At 35.6% G+C, this 22,932-nt stretch overlaps 1 protein-coding gene across 1 annotated transcript in view; it reads right to left on the reverse strand.

Moving 5' to 3' along the window:
* Positions 1-22,932, reverse strand: part of LOC138708721 (uncharacterized) — a 470,957-nt gene that overhangs the window by 134,076 nt on the left and 313,949 nt on the right. The window contains exon 3 of the mRNA XM_069838834.1: positions 17,357-17,389. Within this exon, the coding sequence (XP_069694935.1) occupies positions 17,357-17,389 (33 nt within the window). The remainder of the gene's footprint in view (positions 1-17,356; positions 17,390-22,932) is intronic.

The raw sequence follows: 22,932 nt of genomic DNA on the forward strand, positions 1-22,932 counted from the left end.
AAAGAAGGTTAGGCGCAGAAGAAGCAGGCTGTAGTATTCCACTACAAAGACACGTAAAACATCACTTGGAAATAAAATTGTTCTTGATGTTATGGATAAATATGTATGTATGTATGTATGTATTCACACTGCAAATGGATATATACCCGGTGGCAGTGGTCACTAATTACACTCAATAATGACAATTAATAATAAACACAACTAATAAAAATCAATAGTTAATAATAATGTTAAATAATAATAATAAAAATAATAATAATAATAATAATAATAATAATAATAATAATGATAACAAGAGCATCCTATAGTAATATGCGTTACAAGAGCGGTATGTTGAAGTTTTCATGTTCGAGGAAAAGTTTGAAAAAGCGAAACGTAGTTGAGAATTGAAAGAAAACATACCGCTCGTGTATCGTACATTATTTTGTGCGAAGATCGTTTATTACATACCTGAAAGAGGAATTTCTAATTAGTTGCAATGAAATCTCCATCTTCGTTTCTGTTCAATGACGGTAAATTTGCAAAAGCAAAAATATCTATCTTCAACATCGTTGCTTTAAAATGTTTTCTGTGTTTACTATACTCCAGCAGGCCGTGATATACGTCTGTCTTTTTTTCCCCCAGTCTCGCGTCAATGGAATTCCTTGTCACAAAGTATTAGGGGCTGCAAGACAACAAACACCTTTAAGAACAGCTTAAAAGATAACCTTATTAGCATTTCACTCCAATCATACTGATTTAAAATATTACTGACTACACTGTTGCTTTTTTTCTTTAGACATCATCCTGATTGTGCTGCATTTTCAAAATTGTCTCATAATAATCTCTTTCTATTATCTAATATAATTTGAAATATATTAACATACTATGTATTTTAGTTTAATTCTGCTACCCAGTTTATTTCAGTGTTTAATTAATAGTTCATAGTATTTTGTTGTTTAATTCGTAAATAACTCTTGTATACATGTAACTCTCATCTAAATCAATTTGTTGAATTCTTTGTAAGTTCATGCATATGTATATACACTTTTTGCTGGTTGTGTGGAAGAGAAGGCCTTACGGCCTTAACTCTGCCAGCTAAAATAAATCATTATTATTATTATTATTATTATTATTATTATTATTATTATTATTATTATGAGTCTGCAATCTTGTTGATTTTTTCACGGCTTCCTTAATGTTACTTGCATCACGAATGCAGTAACTTTAGTGGAGTTGTAGAGTTTACTTAATTTTTGCAAATATTTAAAAACAATAATTAACAGTGCAATTTAGGTGAAATTGCAGTGGTAAGTTTCCAATTTATAATTATTACTATATTGAACGTCTCTAAAAGTAATATGTTAAAAGCCTAAAGCAGTAAAATCAATATGTCACTTAAGAGGTGAGAAGAGGGAAATTGTTATGTGTGTTAAGTTGGGAATACTGAATGTGGAATTTTAGACTTTCCGCGGATTGGTTTTGTGCGGAAACCAAGCAAATACGCACGATCTCGCACAAAATTAAATGAAGCATGACCACTTAAAATAACATTTAAAATAAATCTAATTTGTATCTTAACCTTAAGTTCGAACTAAGACCCACGAGTATGACAGATTTATACCTGCACAAGTACCTTTCAGCACTACACTTATTTCGCTGTCATTCACTCACTACACTGATTTTACCCTGATTTCACTAACACTTCTAACCATTTCACTGTTAAAAATACTTTGCACAGCCACTTCACTGACACCAACACACTTCACTTACACAATAGACTTCACTGACACAACACACTTCCTCATTGATAGAACACTTCAAATAACAAGATATCAATTACGCCCTTTAACTAGTATGTATAATATACTACCGTCTATTAATAAAGTCCTTAAGTATATTTTTAAATACATTTTTGGTTAATGGTAAAGCCTTTAGTAAGTCTGCAGGTAAAGCATTCCAGTCCCTGATAGTACGATTGAGAAAAGAAAACTTTCCAGTGTCCGTCCTCTGTCTTCTTTTCCTCAATTTATAAGAGTGGTCGTTCCTTGAAGAGTAATTTGGCCGCTCCAACCTATTTTTTATCTCTCTCCAGGCAGGCTCACCTCTGTATGTTTTGAAAACTGCGCATAATCGAATTCGCGTTCTCCGGTCCGTGAGTGTGTCCCATTTTAATGGTGAATGTATAACAAGACGCAAATTTCAAGAATATTGCGAGTAAAGAAAGCAATTCCAACCGTAAGCAAGCTGCACTGGTTTTGTCAGAAAGAACACAGGTTTTGTGGCTGCAAAGAAATTTTAAGGAAAACTGTCATATCAATTGAATTTGGGTTCAAAAATGCAAGGACAAGCGACACATACTAATTGAGAGCTCTAATATAGACTTGACAAAGCAGATATGTTCTCTGCGTACCTTAAAACACAATGAATCTGGAGAGAAAAGACCAGTACAGTAGTTTATGCAGGTCACTGAATATGAAGATTGGTATATACCCATAATATTGTAGATATATTAATAATTTTGGTAGGGTGTGTTTTAGTACCTACAGACGTAGACAAATTATTAGCAAAATTGAAGATTTTTATTATATATTTTTACAAAATATGATTCTTCAATCTAGACTACAGTTGACATTTTTGTGTATTTCCAAATAATTAGCCAAATTCAAGATTTGTATTGTATATTTTTCAAAATTTAACTCTTCAATTTGGACTACATTTGATATTTTTGCATATTTACAAATTATTAGCAAAACTGAAGGTTTTTATTGTATATTTTTACAAAATTCGATTCTTCAATTTGGACTACAGTTGACATTTTGGATATTTCCAAATTATTAGCAAAACTGAAGACTTTTGTTTTATATTTTTACAAAATTTGGCTCTTCAATGCAGTTGACATTTTTGCTAATTTATAAATTATTAGCTAAATTGAAGATTTTTATTATATATTTTTACAAAACTTGACTCTTCAATTTTAACTACAGTTGACATTTTTACATATTTCTGTCTACTGTAATGATGGAAATATGCAAAATTGTCAACTATAGTTTAAATTGAAAAGTCAAATTTTGTAAACAGAATTATCATAAAAATCGTCAATTTTGTTAATAATTTGTCCACGTCTGTATTAGCAGTAAGTGGCTAAAATTTCAATTCAATGTGTGATATGATGAGTGAATACAGTGTACCTAATCACTGGCATGTAATGAATTTATAAAAAAAAATATGTTTAAATTCAAAAAATAATTTAAGAATAAAGATTTACTCTAGAGCAGGGGTCGTCAGCACAGAGCACCCTGGGGCTAGCGTCTCTTACCCGCGGAGAACACAGTGCACCATGGTGCACTCGTAGCTGCTAGCGGGTATGCTCTGAACCTCTTCCTGCTGCACGACGGTATACGGGACGGCTCCGCTTAACCTTTGCACATTTCAGCGAGTGCTGACGACCACTGCTCTAGAGTAACCATTCTTTTTTCATTTTAAAGCTTGATGTACATACACACATCACTAAAAAAAAAAAAAAAAGGAAAGAGCTCTGATAAGATAGTGTTATATTTATCACTGCTTGAAGATAGCCTACTTTTACAATTATTTTTCACCCAATAACGACCAACTCGCCTTAAGGGTTAGGTACAGCTTACAGCAGTAAAATTTTGGAACTAACATTTTTTTCTCCATTACTGTATCTTGCACAATAATGAAAATTAGTATGTGTAAAACACTGTCCTTCTGCTATATTAAAAAAATAATTTTACGATTTAAAAAAAAATTATAGATTTATATATATATATTTTTTTTTTCAAAATTCAAAATGGTGGCAGTTCACTGTGCAGTGATGAACCCTTTTCCTCATGACTCATAAACTTGTTAACTTTTTCATGTTCTCTCTCTTTTGTTTCATGGCTGAAACTCATGTTTACAATATCATGCTCTTTCAACTACATTCCTTAATAAATATTTTTTATTTTGTGTTAGAAGAGAATACAATGGAAGGAGTCCATAATTGTACCTATTTTTAAAAAGGGGGACAAAACCAACTGTGGTAACTTTCGAGGAATATCACTTTTGTTGACGGCGTACAAAATTTTGTCCAATATTCTTTTGAGAAGATTAACTCCGTACGTAGATGAAATTATTGGGATCAACAGTGCGGTTTTCGGCGTAATAGATCAACTATTGATCAGATTTTTTGTATTCGACAGATAATGGAGAAAATATGGCAGTATAAGGGCACAGTACATCAGTTATTCATAGATTTCAAAAAGGCATATGACTCGGTTAAGAGGGAAGTATTATATGATATTCTTATTGAATTTGGTATTCCCAAGAAACTAGTTCGATTAATTAAAATGTGTCTCAGTGAAACATACAGCAGAGTCCGTATAGGTCAGTTTCTATCTGATGCATTTCCAATTCACTGCGGGCTAAAGCAGAGAGATGCACTATCACTTTTACTTTTTAACTTCGCTCTAGAATATGCCATTAGGAAAGTTCAGGATAACACAGAGGGTTTGGAAATGAACGGGTTACATCAGCTTCTTGTCTATGCGGATGACGTGAATATGTTAGGAGAAAATACACAAACGATTAGGGAAAACAAGGAAATTTTACTTGAAGCAAGTAAAGCGATCGGTTTGGAAGTAAACCCCGAAAAGACAAAGTATATGATTATGTCTCGTGACCAGAATATTGTACGAAATGGAAATATTGGAGATTTATCCTTCGAAGAGGTGGAAAAATTCAAATATCTTGGAGCAACAGTAACAAATATAAATGACACTCGGGAGGAAATTAAACGCAGAATAAATATGGGAAATGCGTGTTATTATCCGGTTGAGAAGCTCTTATCATCCAGTCTGTTGTCCAAAAATCTGAAAGTTAGAATTTATAAAACAGTTATATTACCGGTTCTTCTGTATGGTTGTGAAACTTGGACTCTCACTTTGAGAGAGGAACATAGGTTAAGGGTGTTTGAGAATAAGGTGCTTAGGAAAATATTTGGGGCTAAGCGGGATGAAGTTACAGGAGAATGGAGAAAGTTACACAACACAGAACTGCACGCATTGTATTCTTCACCTGACATAATTAGGAACATTAAATCCAGACGTTTGAGATGGGCAGGGCATGTAGCACGTATGGGAGAATTCAGAAATGCATATACTCGTAGAGTGTTAGTTGGGAGACCGGAGGGAAAAAGACCTTTAGGGAGGCCGAGACGTAGATGGGAGGATAATATTAAAATGGATTTGAGGGAGGTGGGGCATGATGATAGAGACTGGATTAATCTTGCTCGGGATAGGGACCGCTGGCGGGCTTATGTGAGGGCGGCAATGAACCTTCGGGTTCCTTAAAAGCCATTTGTAAGTAAGTAAGTTAGAAGAGAATACTGATATCTTACCATTTTTTAAATGAATTTATTTTTATCAGACAATCTATCAAAGATAGGGAAGTGATTTTGCACCATATTGAAGATATGATAGGCATAATACACACAAAAAAATTCATAACTCAAAAGCTATCCAACATTCTGTTAATTAATATAAATAAATACGTATATTATACTGTAGGTTTTAAAAAATTATTGGATTGAAGCACATATGGGAATGTAGAAGACTAGGGAAGAGAGAAGTGAACAAACTGGGTTACTTATATTGTCGAAATTCAATAAGACTCCACTGCAGGTTTCCACCGTAGAATACAACAGATTCCTTCAGCACAAAACCAAAACCTATACAAACGTCCCTCTGGAGGATTTGTAGGTAATGGTTCCTTGCAGAACCTTAGAGTTTTAGGGACACATGTGGGGAATACCGCAGTCTGGAACATTCAGTAAGTTTTCTAACAAAGATTGCTTTGCATAAGAATAACATCTTCACAAGATGTTTTCCCGGAGATTCTCTACCACCTACGTATCTTTTTCCTTGACGTCATTCAATGGTACGCGAGACCTCTTAAGTGTTATTGTGACGTTGCTCTCCAAAGGACAGTCGAAGGATAATAAAAGGCGATGTATTTACATTGAGAATGTCCATCTTCTGGATGAACAAGTTAAACAGCAGCTACTTCCAACTGGGTGTTTGGACCGTGTTTTATAAGATTGTTGACCTCGTCTTAACGACCAATATCGTCGTTTATAGCAGAGAACTCGGCAGTCCAACTAGACGCAGTTTGTTACATTTACCTCACGACATTCAACCCTGATAAAGAAATCAAATGTCTGCTGACCGATATGTGATTTCATATTCACTATTTTGTCGAAGTTAAGCTGTTGGTCTGCAAGACGAAAGGTCGCGGGTTCGATTCCCGATGGGGTCATAGACAGTGAAACCAAGTTATATGGACTCGTGGGGCAGGAGCTCACGCAAGAATTTGTCTCCTTCTCTTTCTCTTTCTTCTTCTTCATCTTATTTACTTACTTACTGGCTTTTAAGGAACCCGGAGGTTCATTGCCGCCCTCACATAAGCCCGCCATTGGTCCCTATCCCGAGCAAGATTAATACATTCTCTATCATCATATCCCACCTCCCTCAAATCCATTTTAATATTATCCTCCCATCTACGTCTCGGCCTCCCTAAAGGTCTTTTTCCCTCCGGCCTCCCAACTAACACTCTATATGCATTTCTGGATTCGCCCATACGTGTTACATGCCCATCTCAAACGTCTGGATTTAATGTTCCTAATTATGTCAGATGAAGAATACAATGCGTGCAGTTCTGTGTTGTGTAACTTTCTCCATTCTCCTGTAACTTCATCCCTCTTAGCCCCAAATATTTTCCTAAGCACCTTATTCTCAAACACCCTTAACCTATGTTCCTCTCTCAAAGTGAGAGTCCAAATTACACAAACATACAGAACAACCGGTAATATAACTGTTTTATAAGTTCTAACTTTCAGATTTTTTGACAGCAGACTGGATGATAAAAGCTTCTCAACCGAATAATAACAGGCACTTCCCATATTTATTCCGTGTTTAATTTCTCCCGAGTATCATTTATATTTGTTACTGTTGCTCCCAGGTATTTGAATTTTTCCACCTCTTCAAAGCATAAATTTCCAATTTTTATATTTCCATTTCGTACAATATTCTGGTCACGAGACATAATCATATACTTTGTCTTTTCGGGATTTACTTCCAAACCTATCTCTTTACTTGCTTCAAGTAAAATTCCCGTATTTTCCCTAATCGTTTCTGGATTTTCTCCTAACATATTCACGTCATCCGCATAGACAAGCAGTTGATGTAACCCGTTCAATTCCAAAACCTCTCTGTTATCCTGTACTTTCCTAATGGCATACTCTAGAGGAAAGTTAAAAAGTAATTATTATTATTATTATTATTATTATTATTATTATTATTATTATTATTATTATTATTACTATTACTATTATTATCATTATTATTATTATTATTATTATTATTATTATTATTATTATTATATCAAATCCATTATGACCATCATCTGTTACAAGTGATACATGATGGATTTATTGTTCAAATCAGTAAATAAGTTGTTTTAAAATAAGTAAGGCTGCATTGTTGCTGTCCACTTTAATCGTCCCACCAATCGCTAGTCAGGTGCCACATGAGGATATTACTGAAAAGGTGGATTTAAAAAATTTTTTTGACAAATTTATAGGAAGAAGTGCAGTCGGAAGAAACATATTTGCAACACGTCATACTATATAAACCCAGGTCCTGTCAGCATACGATTACCCCAGCTTATTTTAACTATGCTTACTGCAGATTATATGCCTAGCTGAAATGTGGGGGAGGAGGTGTGTTAGTGGAATGAAAGAGGAAAAACTGGAGTACCCCGATAAAAATAGTCTGAAAATCTGCCTTGTGCACCATAAATTCCCTCACGATCTGACCGAGGATTCTGATCGGGAATCGAACGCAGATCGCCTGGATGAAAGACCAGCGTGCTAGCACTTGAGTCTCAGACGCGGCATTATGAAGATGACACATACTTTCATATTCTATATTTTGTGTGTTTTGCAACAACTCAGTTCTTTAGCAAGTAAGCGATTATATTTCTTGGATCAGTATACAAAATCTCTATCGCCTGATATCGATCCTGAGGTACGCTGTATCTGGAACTTAATATGCACGCAGTTGGGTGCTACTGGACCGCAATAGTCGTTGTGTTTGGTTTGCACAGCTCCCGCCAACACAAAAGATAAAATGCTACACATTCCGCTCTGAATGTAAAATAAAGCTCTGGTTGCAAATTGTTCCGTTGTCTTGGTGAAATATATTGTTATATCGTGTATTTTCTGCATTGAAAATTGTGTATGGCATTACAGGAGTTACGCCTCAGTTAGCTACACAAACACATCTTTGTGTGGGCGAGGGAGTGAACGGCAGCTTTTGGAAGTTATGATCGCACTTTCAAGTTCGACCACCATAGTTCCTGTATTGGTTGATTGGTGTGGGAACATATTACAAAGTTATATACGATATACGTGGTATCCTCATCCTGTAGCATACAGCAGGCATTCTGAGAACTTTTCATTTCCTACGTCTCATGAAGGAAACAGTGCTTCCATGACTTAAAAATTGAAGGAAGGTTCCACGAAAGCTACAACACAGTAAGTTACGTACTAATTATGGCAGTGAAAGTATCGTTAGCATTGAAACGCTGACACTTGTTATTACTGGGAAATTCTTCACAAGTGTTACGTGATTTAAGAATGTGTTCCTCGCTGAGAATGCGGTAATGTAGTACCATCTTCATGAAGATATTATCTCTAGTAATGTCACGAGAGGTCTGACATCTAGCCGACAAATTCACGAGCGAAGCGAGAGGATTTATCTGGGAAATCTCAGACCTAGAGTGACATTTATTAGGACTATTTCGTGAATAAAATAAAAATGTAAATAATATATCCCTAAAATTTGATCACAAAATGTTAATAATTGTTTATTCACGAATACTTAACCTATTCAGACATTGTGAAGTTAAATACTCGTAGATGAATATCGATTATTGCAGTAAAGAAATTCGATGTTATCATTCAGTAATGCCAATTGCGAAAAGCGAAATACAAGTTTAACAATGTTAATTACATGTACTGCACTTTTCTCCTATTATTATAAAATAAATTCATTTTAATTATCTGCTGAAATCATAATTCAATTTAACAGTAACAGTGGGGACAGATATACCAATGCTTATGTATTCACAGCGAGACATGTTGCTACACAGTAAAGCCATCTCTGTATAGATAGCCTAATTAAAACACAAATTTTATTACGCCGTACGGAAGGCAGTTTGATCAAAGATCTTATTATTACTATGCAAGGTCTTCGGGTTTGATATGCGATGATGTTACATAAATTCGAACATCTGACTTTCTATTAACTGTTTAATTTCACTCACAAAATACAAATGTTATAGGCTACAATATTATAGGTTAAGTTACCTGTGGAAGCAGGACCAATGTCAGCTGTGCCTTATTTCGACCGTTACTTACAATCAGTGCTACACGAAAGCATTTTTATAGCTCGGCAAACGCATTCTCGCTGTAGTGTGTAACGGAACTAAAGCTGCATCTACACAGTTCAATATTCCAATCGCGTATGCGTGCAATCTGGGAAGAATATTGAAAGAATCAAGTTTAAAACGTACGTTCAATTAAGATGCATGAAGATTTTGTGCCTACATGGTGCGCCGTTTTGAACGTCGTCTTCAATGCGTAAATATATTAATTAATATTCAATATCAATCTTGCATTCATTGCTTTAAAGTTGAAAGAAAAGTTTAACCGTGTAGTTGCATCTTAATGTATTCATGATCATCAATTTACGGGAAAACAGTTGGCGACGACTAAACAAAAGAACGACCATGCGATAAATTGATAGCGATAAATCTAGCTGCAGAAATTATCGCAAAGTCTGACTGTGATTGGTTGGAATTCAAAATTTCATTACACTTCATTGGTCGAAAATGGAATGACGTCATATAAACGAAATAGTCAAGGGATGTTTACAGCTACTTTCAGAATTATCCACTTTTTGACTATAGGACATTTTAAATTCCCGACGAAATTTTGCGGGACCGGACAAATGTAACATAAAAGAATAGGAAATGTGTGTCTTAAAGGGATATGTACACTTTTGGCTAACATAAATTTGGCAAAATTCAAAATTTCTCTCGGATGTTAACTAAACTTACCCAAGTATTACATGACATCACGAAAGTTAATACCGAGAACATATCCATAGTTAAGGCTGGTTCACAATAAACCGGAAACGAGAATCGGAACGAAAACGAAAACGGTAAAATTGTTAAAATATGTACATTTAAATTTGAGCATTCACAATTAACGAAAAGCTTGCCGGATCCCGGGATCGGGAACGGAGAGTTCGCCACATTTCAACTTTGGCGTTCACTTTCCGATCACAGCCCACTAGGTTCATTCTATTGCCATCTAAAAGCTATTTTGTCGTCGTATATTTTGTAGCAAGAAGACCGTGACATAACCTATGTAATATTTTCTTCTGTGCAAGAGAAAGTTTTATTTGATGAGATTCTAATATTGAGTGTTGAGGAAAATTCTCGCATTTACGATAAGCGACGCGCCTCGTATAAAGATGAGAAAATGAAGGAGAATACGTGGGTCTCAATAGCTGCATCTTTGAACACCGATCGTAAGTGAATCATATTTTATTACTGTATTGGTTGTATTACACACTACATATTCACGCTTCAATTCAATAACTAATGTTGTGTTCATTTTTGTTGTATTACAAATGTTTCTTCTCTAATTATTTTACGTTATGGTAGACTTAAAATAGGTTGTGATAATAAAGATGCATGGGCGTATTTATAGTACCGTACCTAATGAAATGTTTCAGTTGAAATTTCGAAGTTGGTTAACCTGTGTTTATGTTGGCTGCCTTGTACTCATGAGAGAACGCCATTGGTCAATTATACACAAATAACATCAGAATGCGTAATATCGACTTTACATATCGTTACTGACATGTATATCGATTTGCATAGTCGTCTACGTTCTCGGTTCATTGTGAATCAAACATTTTCATATTCACGTCCTCTGCTTCTCGTTTTCATTCTGGTTCTCGTTCCCGGTTTATTGTGAACCAGCCTTTATTGCGAGTTTAAGTGTGCGGGGATTGATTCGAAAGTTTACAGATTGTTATATTTCTTTATATAAAAAGCTTTCACATATTCTTTCCTAGTAGTCTTTGTGACGGGCAATTCCATAATCGAACCACTGCACTGCCGGAAGAAGTTCTGAAAGTTTGCTTGTAGCAACTAATAAAAGTGCATCCTGCGATTGTTTCAATTGGAGGAATATCGTTGAATCTTTCCAGTCCATGCCTTTTTGAGTTACTGAGAGAGGAAGAAGTCACGAGGTGTTAAATTCGACGAGGAAGGAGTGTGTGAGACTAGATAACTGCTGTTCTGTTGTTTTGGCACAAATACACACACCGACACATAAGGTCTTATCATCGTGAAGCAAGTCTCCAAAGCTATTTTTCTTGCAGGTAAGGTAGACAGTAATTCTTATGTCTTTACAAGATTAACTTTTTAAGTAGTGCAATTCTCTAAGTTTCTTCGTATTTTTAAATTCCCAGCAAGGACCTCCTAGCTTTACATTCCTTCCAAAAGAAGCCATGCTAAAAATTGAAAAATTCATCGGCTTCTGCCGCGTTTGAGCATAGCAACCACTAGACAGCCAAAAACGACTAATGAGAGGATAACAATCGTAGGTATATTAGCAGGTTCACCACTGTGTTTGTATACAAAGTAGGCAAAATAATAAAATTTGTTTATGCTCGACCACGCCGAAATGTAGTAATTATACACCTGGTAGTAGCACTTTAATGCACCTCATTAAAGTACACCTATTCATTATAATTCAGTTGTTCAGCCAATGAGAAATCACCATTGTACCATTATAAAACCGCAAGTATCAATTACTCTCGGATATGCAATCGAAAGATAATTAGCGAAAAAATCACGGAGGCTGGAAATCCAACACTGTCGCAGAAGGTTATGTTCTGTTACTATAATAATTAGCGTTAATTGTAAATAATATTCAAATAAATTCAATCTGTCATCTCGTTTTTCAATTCTAAATCAATTTCCAGGTTATATCAAGACTAATCTTCATGTTATTCTCTAGATTATATCAAGGTCAATGACATTCGTGCCTCGGAAAAAATCAATACTTTCGCGCCTGCGCACATCTCACAATTCAGGTCAGTTCCGATCTTCACTTACATAACCATAGCATGAACACTTATGAATAATTTCAAGTTAGAAATATGGTCGAGCAAAAAAGTCGTATGAAAGTTGCCTATAATGGTAATTAAGACGCTCGTATGAAAATTATGAAGCTCGCTTGCGCTCGTTTCATAAACAAACATGCTCGCGTCTTAATTACTACCATTATAGGCTCGTTGCACAATGTACTATTAAAGAATCGGCCATACTACGATCTGTGCACACTATTCTACAATGCAGTATACATTGAAGTAGCGTCACTTTTCTTTATCTTTATCGACAACAAGGGATTTATCTACCCGAGTGGTTGTCTGAACAACGTTAACTTACGTGAAATATGTTACAATGAGTCCATTTTGTCTTCATTTTAATAGAGTGGAAGAAAGTGTATTATATTAATTGAAGCGAGATATAGATCAGGTCGTGACAAGTTTATGACAATTATTTTTATACGACACGTGATTGATTTTTTTTTTTAATTTTAGTACATTATTTTACGACGCTTTATCAGCAGCTTAGGTTATTTAGCGTCTGAATGAGATGAAGGTGATAATGCCGGTGAAATGAGTCCGGGGTCCAGCACCGAACGTTACCCAGCATTTGCTCATATTGGGTTGAGGGAAAACCCCGAAAAAACCAGGTAACTTGCCCCGACCGGGAATCGAGCCCGGGCCACCTGGTTTCGCGGTCAGACGCGCTAACCGTTACTCCACAGGTGTGGACGCAAGTGATGAAAATATATATTCAGCAGGAATAGCATTCCTTACGTTTGAGGAAGAATTAAGTAACTTTTTATATCTACGCATTTATTTATGGAAGATTTATCAATTTTTATTGATTATAACATGAAATTACCTTAGGGATAATAGCGTTATCTTTCTTCAGAGTTCTTATTGTCTCCACCAGAAATTTAGATATAAGAAACTGATTACATAGGCCTATCTTCAATTAATGAATGCAGCGAAATAGGGGATACATTTGTATTTATGACAGGATTACTTCTCTACAAGTTGGTAACAGGTCAACAAAAATAAAGACGTAAAGAAAATTATTGTCTCGAAAGTGCAACACAAAAATGAAATGGTTTCTTACAATAATGACTAATTTTATTTCCTTTCATGTGCTATGAATAAAAATCTTCTTTCAACACAATTTTTAATTATTAAATAAAAAAATCATATATTTCAAAAGATTCGCAATAATGTCTTACAACTGAAGTATACCGGTATTTTGTTCGAAATATATTTTTACGGACACGTGAGGGACAAATTATACATTTGAACTTCTGTCCAAATACGAATCCATACAAACACACGTGTATGAAAGTTTATTCTGCCACCTGTGTGACCTTTGACTCCTCACAACAGTCGATATAGGTCAACGGGTCACTTTCTCTCTTCATTACTCTCACCAATATGCCTCGTTTTTCAACTTCAAATCGAATCCGTCGGTCTCAGAGGATTTGGGGACAGGTGCGGCAGCAAGAAGAAAAACACAGCGCAAACTATGTGTTTCATATTAAAGTTTAACATGATCTTTCTTGCATCCATACCTATTCACTTAAGGCTGGTTCACAATAAACCGGGAACGAAAACAACAAGAACGAGAACGGAAATAATGTAAAAATAAATGTAGGCCTATATAAATGTGAGCATTCATAATAGTTAATTGTGAAAAACATAAAATTACTCAGTCATACGTTAAAAAGAGTTAAAATTTTAAAAAAGGTATATACCTTCGACAGACGGCCCGTTTCGACGTGATGTCACGTCTTCCTCAGTGTCTCCTGAACTACTGGTGATCTTGAATTCTGCGATGTGCATTTGTCGATTGTAGGGGTGGGGGTGTGTTGCTCTTATGGTGGGGGCTGGTTGTTTGTGTGTTGTGACGTATCATGACATCGAATAATGTGTGGGTATTGAACTGTAATTGTGTGTTAAGTATATGTTGTGGGTATGTTATTGTATGTTTATATATTTCGTATTGTTCTAGGATGTTGAACTGTGAACTTTTTGGTGTGATGTGTAAAATTTCCATATCTGTTTCTATATTATTGTAGTCATGATTATTGTTGATAATGTGTTCTGCACACAAACAACCAGCCCCCACCATAAGAGCAACACACCCCCACCCCTACAATCGACAAATGCACATCGCAGAATTCAAGATCACCAGTAGTTCAGGAGACACTGAGGAAGACGTGACATCACGTCGAAACGGGCCGTCTGTCCAAGGTATATACCTTTTTTTAAAATGTTAACACTTTTTAACGTATGACTAAGTAATTTTATGTTTTTAACAAACAAAGTGTTAACGTGAACTTTAATCAATGGGTTAATTGTGAATGCTCACATTTAAATACATTTTAACAATATTTCCGTTCTTGTTCTCATTGTCGTTTCCGTTCTCGGTGTATTGTGGACCAGCCTTTGGAGCTAATCAAACAATATTTGAATTAATTTTACAGTAGATACCTAGCACAAGATCGAATCCAGTACTTCGGTTATCGGTGCCTTTGACTATGTAAGTAATGTGCAGTATAGAACGACCATATTAACTAAAATTGAGGAATATATGCGAACTATTGGAGGAGGATTGAAAAAGATTAATGAGGAAACGTGCTTGCCACCTGAGTTAACGGGACCAGTGTGCCGTCTGTGCAGAACCCTTATAATATAAGTACTTTGTATTATGAATGAATGAATTTAGCCATTACGGCCCGTGAAGGGCAAAGGCCTCGTTGTTACTCGCCTGGTGAGCCATTCCAGGCGAGATTTCACTTTGTCGGTCTGTATGCCTTTAAACTAATGTATACTATACAGGGTTATTCACGAAAATTTACCAACCTTTACGGAGCTTATTTCCAAAGACATTCTGAGCAAAGAATGTCATATAAACATGGGCCCTATTCTCAATATTTACAGAGTTACGTTTCGTTATTGGAACGCATTGCTGTGAACGCGTGATCTTGGTCAGCGTGCAGTCAGCAGCCAGCGCGAGCGCTACGGAAATCAAAGATAGCCGTATGCAGTTACGTAGAGCGACGAGTGCCGTTCACAAGCGTGCGGCCAAGTGTACTCAAGCGGACGGCGACATTTTTTAAAATGTGTTTTAAATAAGACTGTAAATTAGGATGAAAAATTGAACTGCAAATAATATTAAGTCAATGGAAGTGGTGTGATTTGTAATAATTGTTGTGACAATAATGTAATTTTCTAGTTAAAAATAGAAAAAGATGTCTGTCACAGCACATTTTTAGCTTCATAATACTTGCCAATTAAATATACTTCTGAATGGTTCGCTCTCTATTTTTTGTATTATTCTTTTACCTTCAAACTAAAGAAAAAACGTATTTTACAAACAACTTTAAATTAGTGTGACCCTGAAAATATTGAGAATAGAAAATATATTTATATGACATTTTTTGCTCAAAATGTCTTCAGAAATAAGCTCCGTAAAGGCCGGTAAATCCTCGTGAATCACCCTGTATAGCAGTAGTAAGCTATTAACACTATACACTGTAGCATTCCTAACCATTTCTAGTTCGTATTAGTCCTAGTTCTTTTCACTGAGATCTGTCCCTTGCTTTTCTTGACCACTGTTTTCCCGTCGTTTTCACAAACATATCCGCCCATCTGAGTCGTGGTCTCCCCTGGTTACAGCGCAATAACTTAGCTTTCAGATTAATATTAGTAGCTTATTTTATAATGTGATTATCAAGCTGCGGATTTTTAGGCACTAAAAACAGTTGACATAGGCAGGCAAAATAGGCATTCAAAATTCTAAAATAGGCGTTTAAAAAGGCACTAACAATTTCTAATTCTCAATAGCTAACACGACCATAGCGTTGCATTATACATTACTTTCTACGGGAATGTCATTATGGCACTGAATAACTAAATATGCGTCCAAATGTTGTAATGAGAACTGATGTCTGTTGGCTGTAAGAATGTTCTTAAATTAGGAGAAACTCCCTTCCACTTCACATGAAGTGATGGGCAATACTTCAGGGATCCAATCTCAGCTGGGGACCAAACCAGTGGGAACGCAGTAAAGTCAATGTATTTTCCAATCAGTGCTTCTGATGACTTTTGCTTTGGCATATCTCCACGGTATACTTCACGTATTACAGCAGAAAACTCAACTCCATACTCAAATCACAAACTCACAAAACGGATACACAGTTTAAAACAACTACCCTAGTCAACTACCGCAATGATTCATACGGCTTTCGAAATACATTTTTTTCTTATTGGTTGATTTAAAATTATTCGATTTCTCCGCGTTCTGCTGGCAATAAAACGTAACACACAGAATTATCGATAGTTCTATATCACTTCCCTCTGCTGGATAAAAAATAAACAAATTACAGATTCAAAAAAATATCGATAGAATGGTCAGTAAATTCAAGTATAATATATAATACGGATATTTAGGCAACTTTTAGGCATTTATAAACAAATAGGCATTTACTAGTGAAATAGGAAATTATAGGCACTATAGAATTCGCATATAATACTCACAACGTCTTAAAATGGATATGTAACCTAAAATCTTCCGCCTTCAGGTTAAGGATTAAAATAGGCATATAGGCATAAATCCGCTGCTTAGTGAGTACAATAATTGCAACTTGCATGATGCCTTTTAACATTTGTCCCAAGCGTAAATAAATTTTATTAGTGTAGGCCTATATCTTAGACGAGACTAAATTAAAAAAAAACATACACACCCTGTATCTTCAAATGATCCATGCATCGATGCATTCTTTAAACAGTCCATACAACCATCCACTTACGCATCCATCCATCCATCCATCCATCCATCCATCCATCCGTCTATCAACTTGGTATCTCAGAATTAGCTATTATGAAACATGTTCTCAGTACTGGATAATTTAGAAGCCATTAGCTGTTGAAGACGTCTCTTATCCTAATCCAGCTGCCTGGTGTATGCAATAAACCCAATCCATCCAGTGAAGCTAATGCTTTCCACCGTTTCAAATCTCTAAAGTTTTGTTGTTGTAATATCTCCATCCTATCAAAGTATCGTAAAGAATCCAACGTATATGCTAACGATATTTATATCGACCGGCATAAAAGGAGAATGATGGACTTACTGAGCTTGTAGGCGGGTCCCAGCATCCCGACGCCTGCAACGAAAAACAGAGACATTAAAGAAGATGGTTCATATAACCTAAAACAACTTACATGTCACAATCACAGCGAAATACAGTACTTAGCATTGCATAACATTCAATCGCATATCGCAATAAAACACGATGAAATATATCACAACACATTACGCTGTAATATAGTATACCTCATTCATATCTATTTGATACAGATAATGTCATAGTCAAAATTAAATGGAAATATGTGTGTCAATTCACATTATATGATATTTTAAAACCTTTTACATGTTATATACGACTATATAGGTCTTAAATCGTAATAATAACAAAATGGAGAAAACAATATTATTGATACCTATATATAGGTTATTCAAAAGTACAGTAAGCTACATTTTGAAATAGATATAACATTTAAAAAAATTAACGTATACACAAAATGGTAACACACTTGTATGTATCGAACAATGGGATTTGTTAATATATCACACTCATTTGTTAATTTATCTGTAGTAATGTCACGAGAGGTCTGAGATATGCCGATAAATACACGAGCGAAGCGAGTAGATTTATCTGGGAAATCTCAGACCTCGAGTGGCATTTATTAGGACTATTTCGTGAATAAAATAAAAATGTAAATAATATATCCCTAAAATTCGATCACAAAATGTTAATAATTGTATATTAACGAATACTTAACCTATTCAGACATTGTGAAGTTGAAATACTCGTAGATGAATATCGATTACTGCAATAAAGAAATTCGATGTTATTATTCAGTAATGCCAATTGCGAAAAGCGAAATACAGGTTTAACAATGTTAATTAGATGTCCTGCACTTTTCTGTTATTATTATAACATAAATACTTTTCCATTATCTGCTGAAATCATAATTTAATTTAACAGTAACAGTGGGGACAGCTATATACCAATGCTTAAGTATTCACAGCGAGACATGTTGCTACACAGTGAAGCCATCTCTGTATAGATAGGGCTAATTAAAACACGAATTTTATTACGCCGTACGAAAGGCAGTTTGATCAAAGACCTTATTATTACTATGCAAGGTCTTTGTGTTTGATATGCGATGATGTTACATAAATTTGAACATCTGACTTTCTATTAATTGTTTAATTTCATTCACAAAATACAAATTTTATAGGCTACAATATTATAGGTTAAGTTACCTGTGGAAGCAGGACCGATGTCAGCTGTGTCTTATTTCGACCGTTACTTACAATGAGTGCTACACGAAAGCATTTTTTTATACCTCGACAAACGCATTCTCGCTGTAGTGTGTAACGGAACTAAAGCTGCATCTACACAGTTCAATATTCCAATCGCGTATGCGTGCAATCTGGGAAAAATATGCAAAGAATCAAGTTAAAAAGGTACGTTCAATTAAGATGTATGAATATTTTGTGTCCACATGGTGCGCCGTTTTGAACGTCGTCTTCACTGCGTAAATATATTAATATTAAATTTCAATCTTGCATTCATTGCTTTAAAGTTGAAAGAAAAGTTTAACCGTGTAGTTGCATCTTAATGTATTCATGATCATCAAATTACGGGGAAACAGTTGGCGACAACGACTAAACAAAAGAACGGCCATGAGATAGATTGAAAGCGATAAATCTAGGTGCAAAAATTATCGCAAAGTGTGACTGTGATTGGTTGGAATTTAAAATTTCATTACATTTCATTGGTCGAAAATGGAATGACGTCATATAAACGAAATAGTCATATTAATTTTTTTTAATCATGAACTTTGCCAATTTTGACGGCTTTTTTTTTTTTTCATTTTTCTTTTCAAAATTACAGAAAAACCTGACGTGATACAAAAACTATGAATACAGATTCGGATTCAGGGCACTTCAGTTAACTAGAATCAGCTATTTTTCTCTTCAGATTCGGATTCAGAGCACTTCAGTTAACCAGAATCAGCTATTTTTCTCTTCAGATTCGGATTCAGGGCACTTCAGTTAACCAGAATCAGCTATTTTTCTCTTCAGATTCGGATTCAGGACACTTCAGTTAACTAGAATCAGCTATTTTTCTCTTCAGATTCGGATTCAGGACACTTCAGTTAACTAGAATCAGCTATTTTTCTCTTCAGATTCGGATTCAGGGCACTTCAGTTAACCAGAATCAGCTATTTTTCTCTTCAGATTCGGATTCAGAGCACTTCAGTTAACCAGAATCAGCTATTTTTCTCTTCAGATTCGGATTCAGGGCACTTCAGTTAACCAGAATCAGCTATTTTTCTCTTCAGATTCGGATTCAGGACACTTCAGTTAACTAGAATCAGCTATTTTTCTCTTCAGATTCGGATTCAGGACACTTCAGTTAACTAGAATCAGCTATTTTTCTCTTCAGATTCGGATTCAGGACACTTCAGTTAACTGGAATCAGCTATTTTTCTCTTCAGATTCGGATTCAGGACACTTCAGTTAACTAGAATCAGCTATTTTTCTCTTCAGATTCGGATTCAGAGCACTTCAGTTAACCAGAATCAGCTATTTTTCTCTTCAGATTCGGATTCAGGACACTTCAGTTAACTAGAATCAGCTATTTTTCTCTTCAGATTCGGATTCAGGGCACTTCAGTTAACCAGAATCAGCTATTTTTCTCTTCAGATTCGGATTCAGAGCACTTCAGTTAACCAGAATCAGCTATTTTTCTCTTCAGATTCGGATTCAGGGCACTTCAGTTAACCAGAATCAGCTATTTTTCTCTTCAGATTCGGATTCAGGACACTTCAGTTAACTAGAATCAGCTATTTTTCTCTTCAGATTCGGATTCAGGGCAATTCAGTTAACTAGAATCAGCTATTTTTCTCTTCAGATTCGGATTCAGGGCACTTCAGTTAATTAGAATCAGCTATTTTTCTCTTCAGATTCGGATTCAGGGCACTTCAGTTAACTAGAATCAGCTATTTTTCTCTTCAGATTCGGATTCTGGGCAATTCAGTTAACTAGACTCAGCTATTTTTCTCTTCAGATTCGGATTCAGGGCACTTCAGTTAACTAGAATCAGCTATTTTTCTCTTCAGATTCGGATTCAGGGCAATTCAGTTAACTAGACTCAGCTATTTTTCTCTTCAGATTCGGATTCAGGGCACTTCAGTTAACTAGAATCAGCTATTTTTCTCTTCAGATTCGGATTAAGGACACTTCAGTTAACTAGAATCAGCTATTTTTCTCTTCAGATTCGGATTCAGGACACTTCAGTTAACTAGAATCAGCTATTTTTCTCTTCAGATTCGGATTCAGGACACTTCAGTTAACTAGAATCAGCAATTTTTCTTTTTTTTAATCTTGAACTTTGCCAAATTTGACGGCTTTTTTTTTCATTTTTCTTTTCAAAATTACAGAAAAACCTGACGTGATACAAAAACTATGAATACAGATTCGGATTCAGGGTACTTCAGTTAACTAGAATCAGCTATTTTTCTCTTCAGATTCGGATTCAGGGCAATTCAGTTAACTAGACTCAGCTATTTTTCTCTTCAGATTCGGATTCAGGGCAATTCAGTTAACTAGACTCAGCTATTTTTCTCTTCAGATTCGGATTCAGGGCACTTCAGTTAACTAGACTCAGCTATTTTTCTCTTCAGATTCGGATTCAGGGCAATTCAGTTAACTAGACTCAGCTATTTTTCTCTTCAGATTCGGATTCAGGGCACTTCAGTTAACTAGACTCAGCTATTTTTCTCTTCAGATTCGGATTCAGGACACTTCAGTTAACTAGAATCAGCTATTTTTCTCTTCAGATTCGGATTCAGGACACTTCAGTTAACTAGAATCAGCTATTTTTCTCTTCAGATTCGGATTCAGGACACTTCAGTTAACTAGAATCAGCTATTTTTCTCTTCAGATTCGGATTCAGGACACTTCAGTTAACTAGAATCAGCTATTTTTCTCTTCAGATTCGGATTCAGGACACTTCAGTTAACTAGAATCAGCTATTTTTCTCTTCAGATTCGGATTCAGGGCACTTCAGTTAACTAGAATCAGCTATTTTTCTCTTCAGATTCGGATTCAGGGCACTTCAGTTAACTAGAATCAGCTATTTTTCTCTTCAGATTCGGATTCAGGGCACTTCAGTTAACTAGACTCAGCTATTTTTCTCTTCAGATTCGGATTCAGGACACTTCAGTTAACTGGAATCAGCTATTTTTCTCTTCAGATTCGGATTCAGGACACTTCAGTTAACTAGAATCAGCTATTTTTCTCTTCCGATTCGGATTCAGAGCACTTCAGTTAACCAGAATCAGCTATTTTTCTCTTCAGATTCGGATTCAGGACACTTCAGTTAACTAGAATCAGCTATTTTTCTCTTCAGATTCGGATTCAGGGCACTTCAGTTAACCAGAATCAGCTATTTTTCTCTTCAGATTCGGATTCAGGACACTTCAGTTAACTGGAATCAGCTATTTTTCTCTTCAGATTCGGATTCAGGACACTTCAGTTAACTAGAATCAGCTATTTTTCTCTTCAGATTCGGATTCAGAGCACTTCAGTTAACCAGAATCAGCTATTTTTCTCTTCAGATTCGGATTCAGGACAATTCAGTTAACTAGAATCAGCTATTTTTCTCTTCAGATTCGGATTCAGGGCACTTCAGTTAACCAGAATCAGCTATTTTTCTCTTCAGATTCGGATTCAGAGCACTTCAGTTAACCAGAATCAGCTATTTTTCTCTTCAGATTCGGATTCAGGGCACTTCAGTTAACTAGACTCAGCTATTTTTCTCTTCAGATTCGGATTCAGGACACTTCAGTTAACTGGTATCAGCTCTTTTTCTCTTCAGATTCGGATTCAGGACACTTCAGTTAACTAGAATCAGCTATTTTTCTCTTCAGATTCGGATTCAGAGCACTTCAGTTAACCAGAATCAGCTATTTTTCTCTTCAGATTCGGATTCAGGACACTTCAGTTAACTAGAATCAGCTATTTTTCTCTTCAGATTCGGATTCAGGGCACTTCAGTTAACCAGAATCAGCTATTTTTCTCTTCAGATTCGGATTCAGGACACTTCAGTTAACTAGAATCAGCTATTTTTCTCTTCAGATTCGGATTCAGGGCAATTCAGTTAACTAGAATCAGCTATTTTTCTCTTCAGATTCGGATTCAGGGCACTTCAGTTAATTAGAATCAGCTATTTTTCTCTTCAGATTCGGATTCAGGGCACTTCAGTTAACTAGAATCAGCTATTTTTCTCTTCAGATTCGGATTCAGGGCAATTCAGTTAACTAGACTCAGCTATTTTTCTCTTCAGATTCGGATTAAGGGCACTTCAGTTAACTAGAATCAGCTATTTTTCTCTTCAGATTCGGATTCAGGGCAATTCAGTTAACTAGACTCAGCTATTTTTCTCTTCAGATTCGGATTCAGGGCACTTCAGTTAACTAGAATCGGCTATTTTTCTCTTCAGATTCGGATTCAGGACACTTCAGTTAACTAGAATCAGCTATTTTTCTCTTCAGATTCGGATTCAGGACACTTCAGTTAACTAGAATCAGCTATTTTTCTCTTCAGATTCGGATTCAGGACACTTCAGTT

Source organism: Periplaneta americana, chromosome 11, assembly GCF_040183065.1.
Source record: "Periplaneta americana isolate PAMFEO1 chromosome 11, P.americana_PAMFEO1_priV1, whole genome shotgun sequence".
Taxonomy (NCBI): domain Eukaryota; kingdom Metazoa; phylum Arthropoda; class Insecta; order Blattodea; family Blattidae; genus Periplaneta; species Periplaneta americana.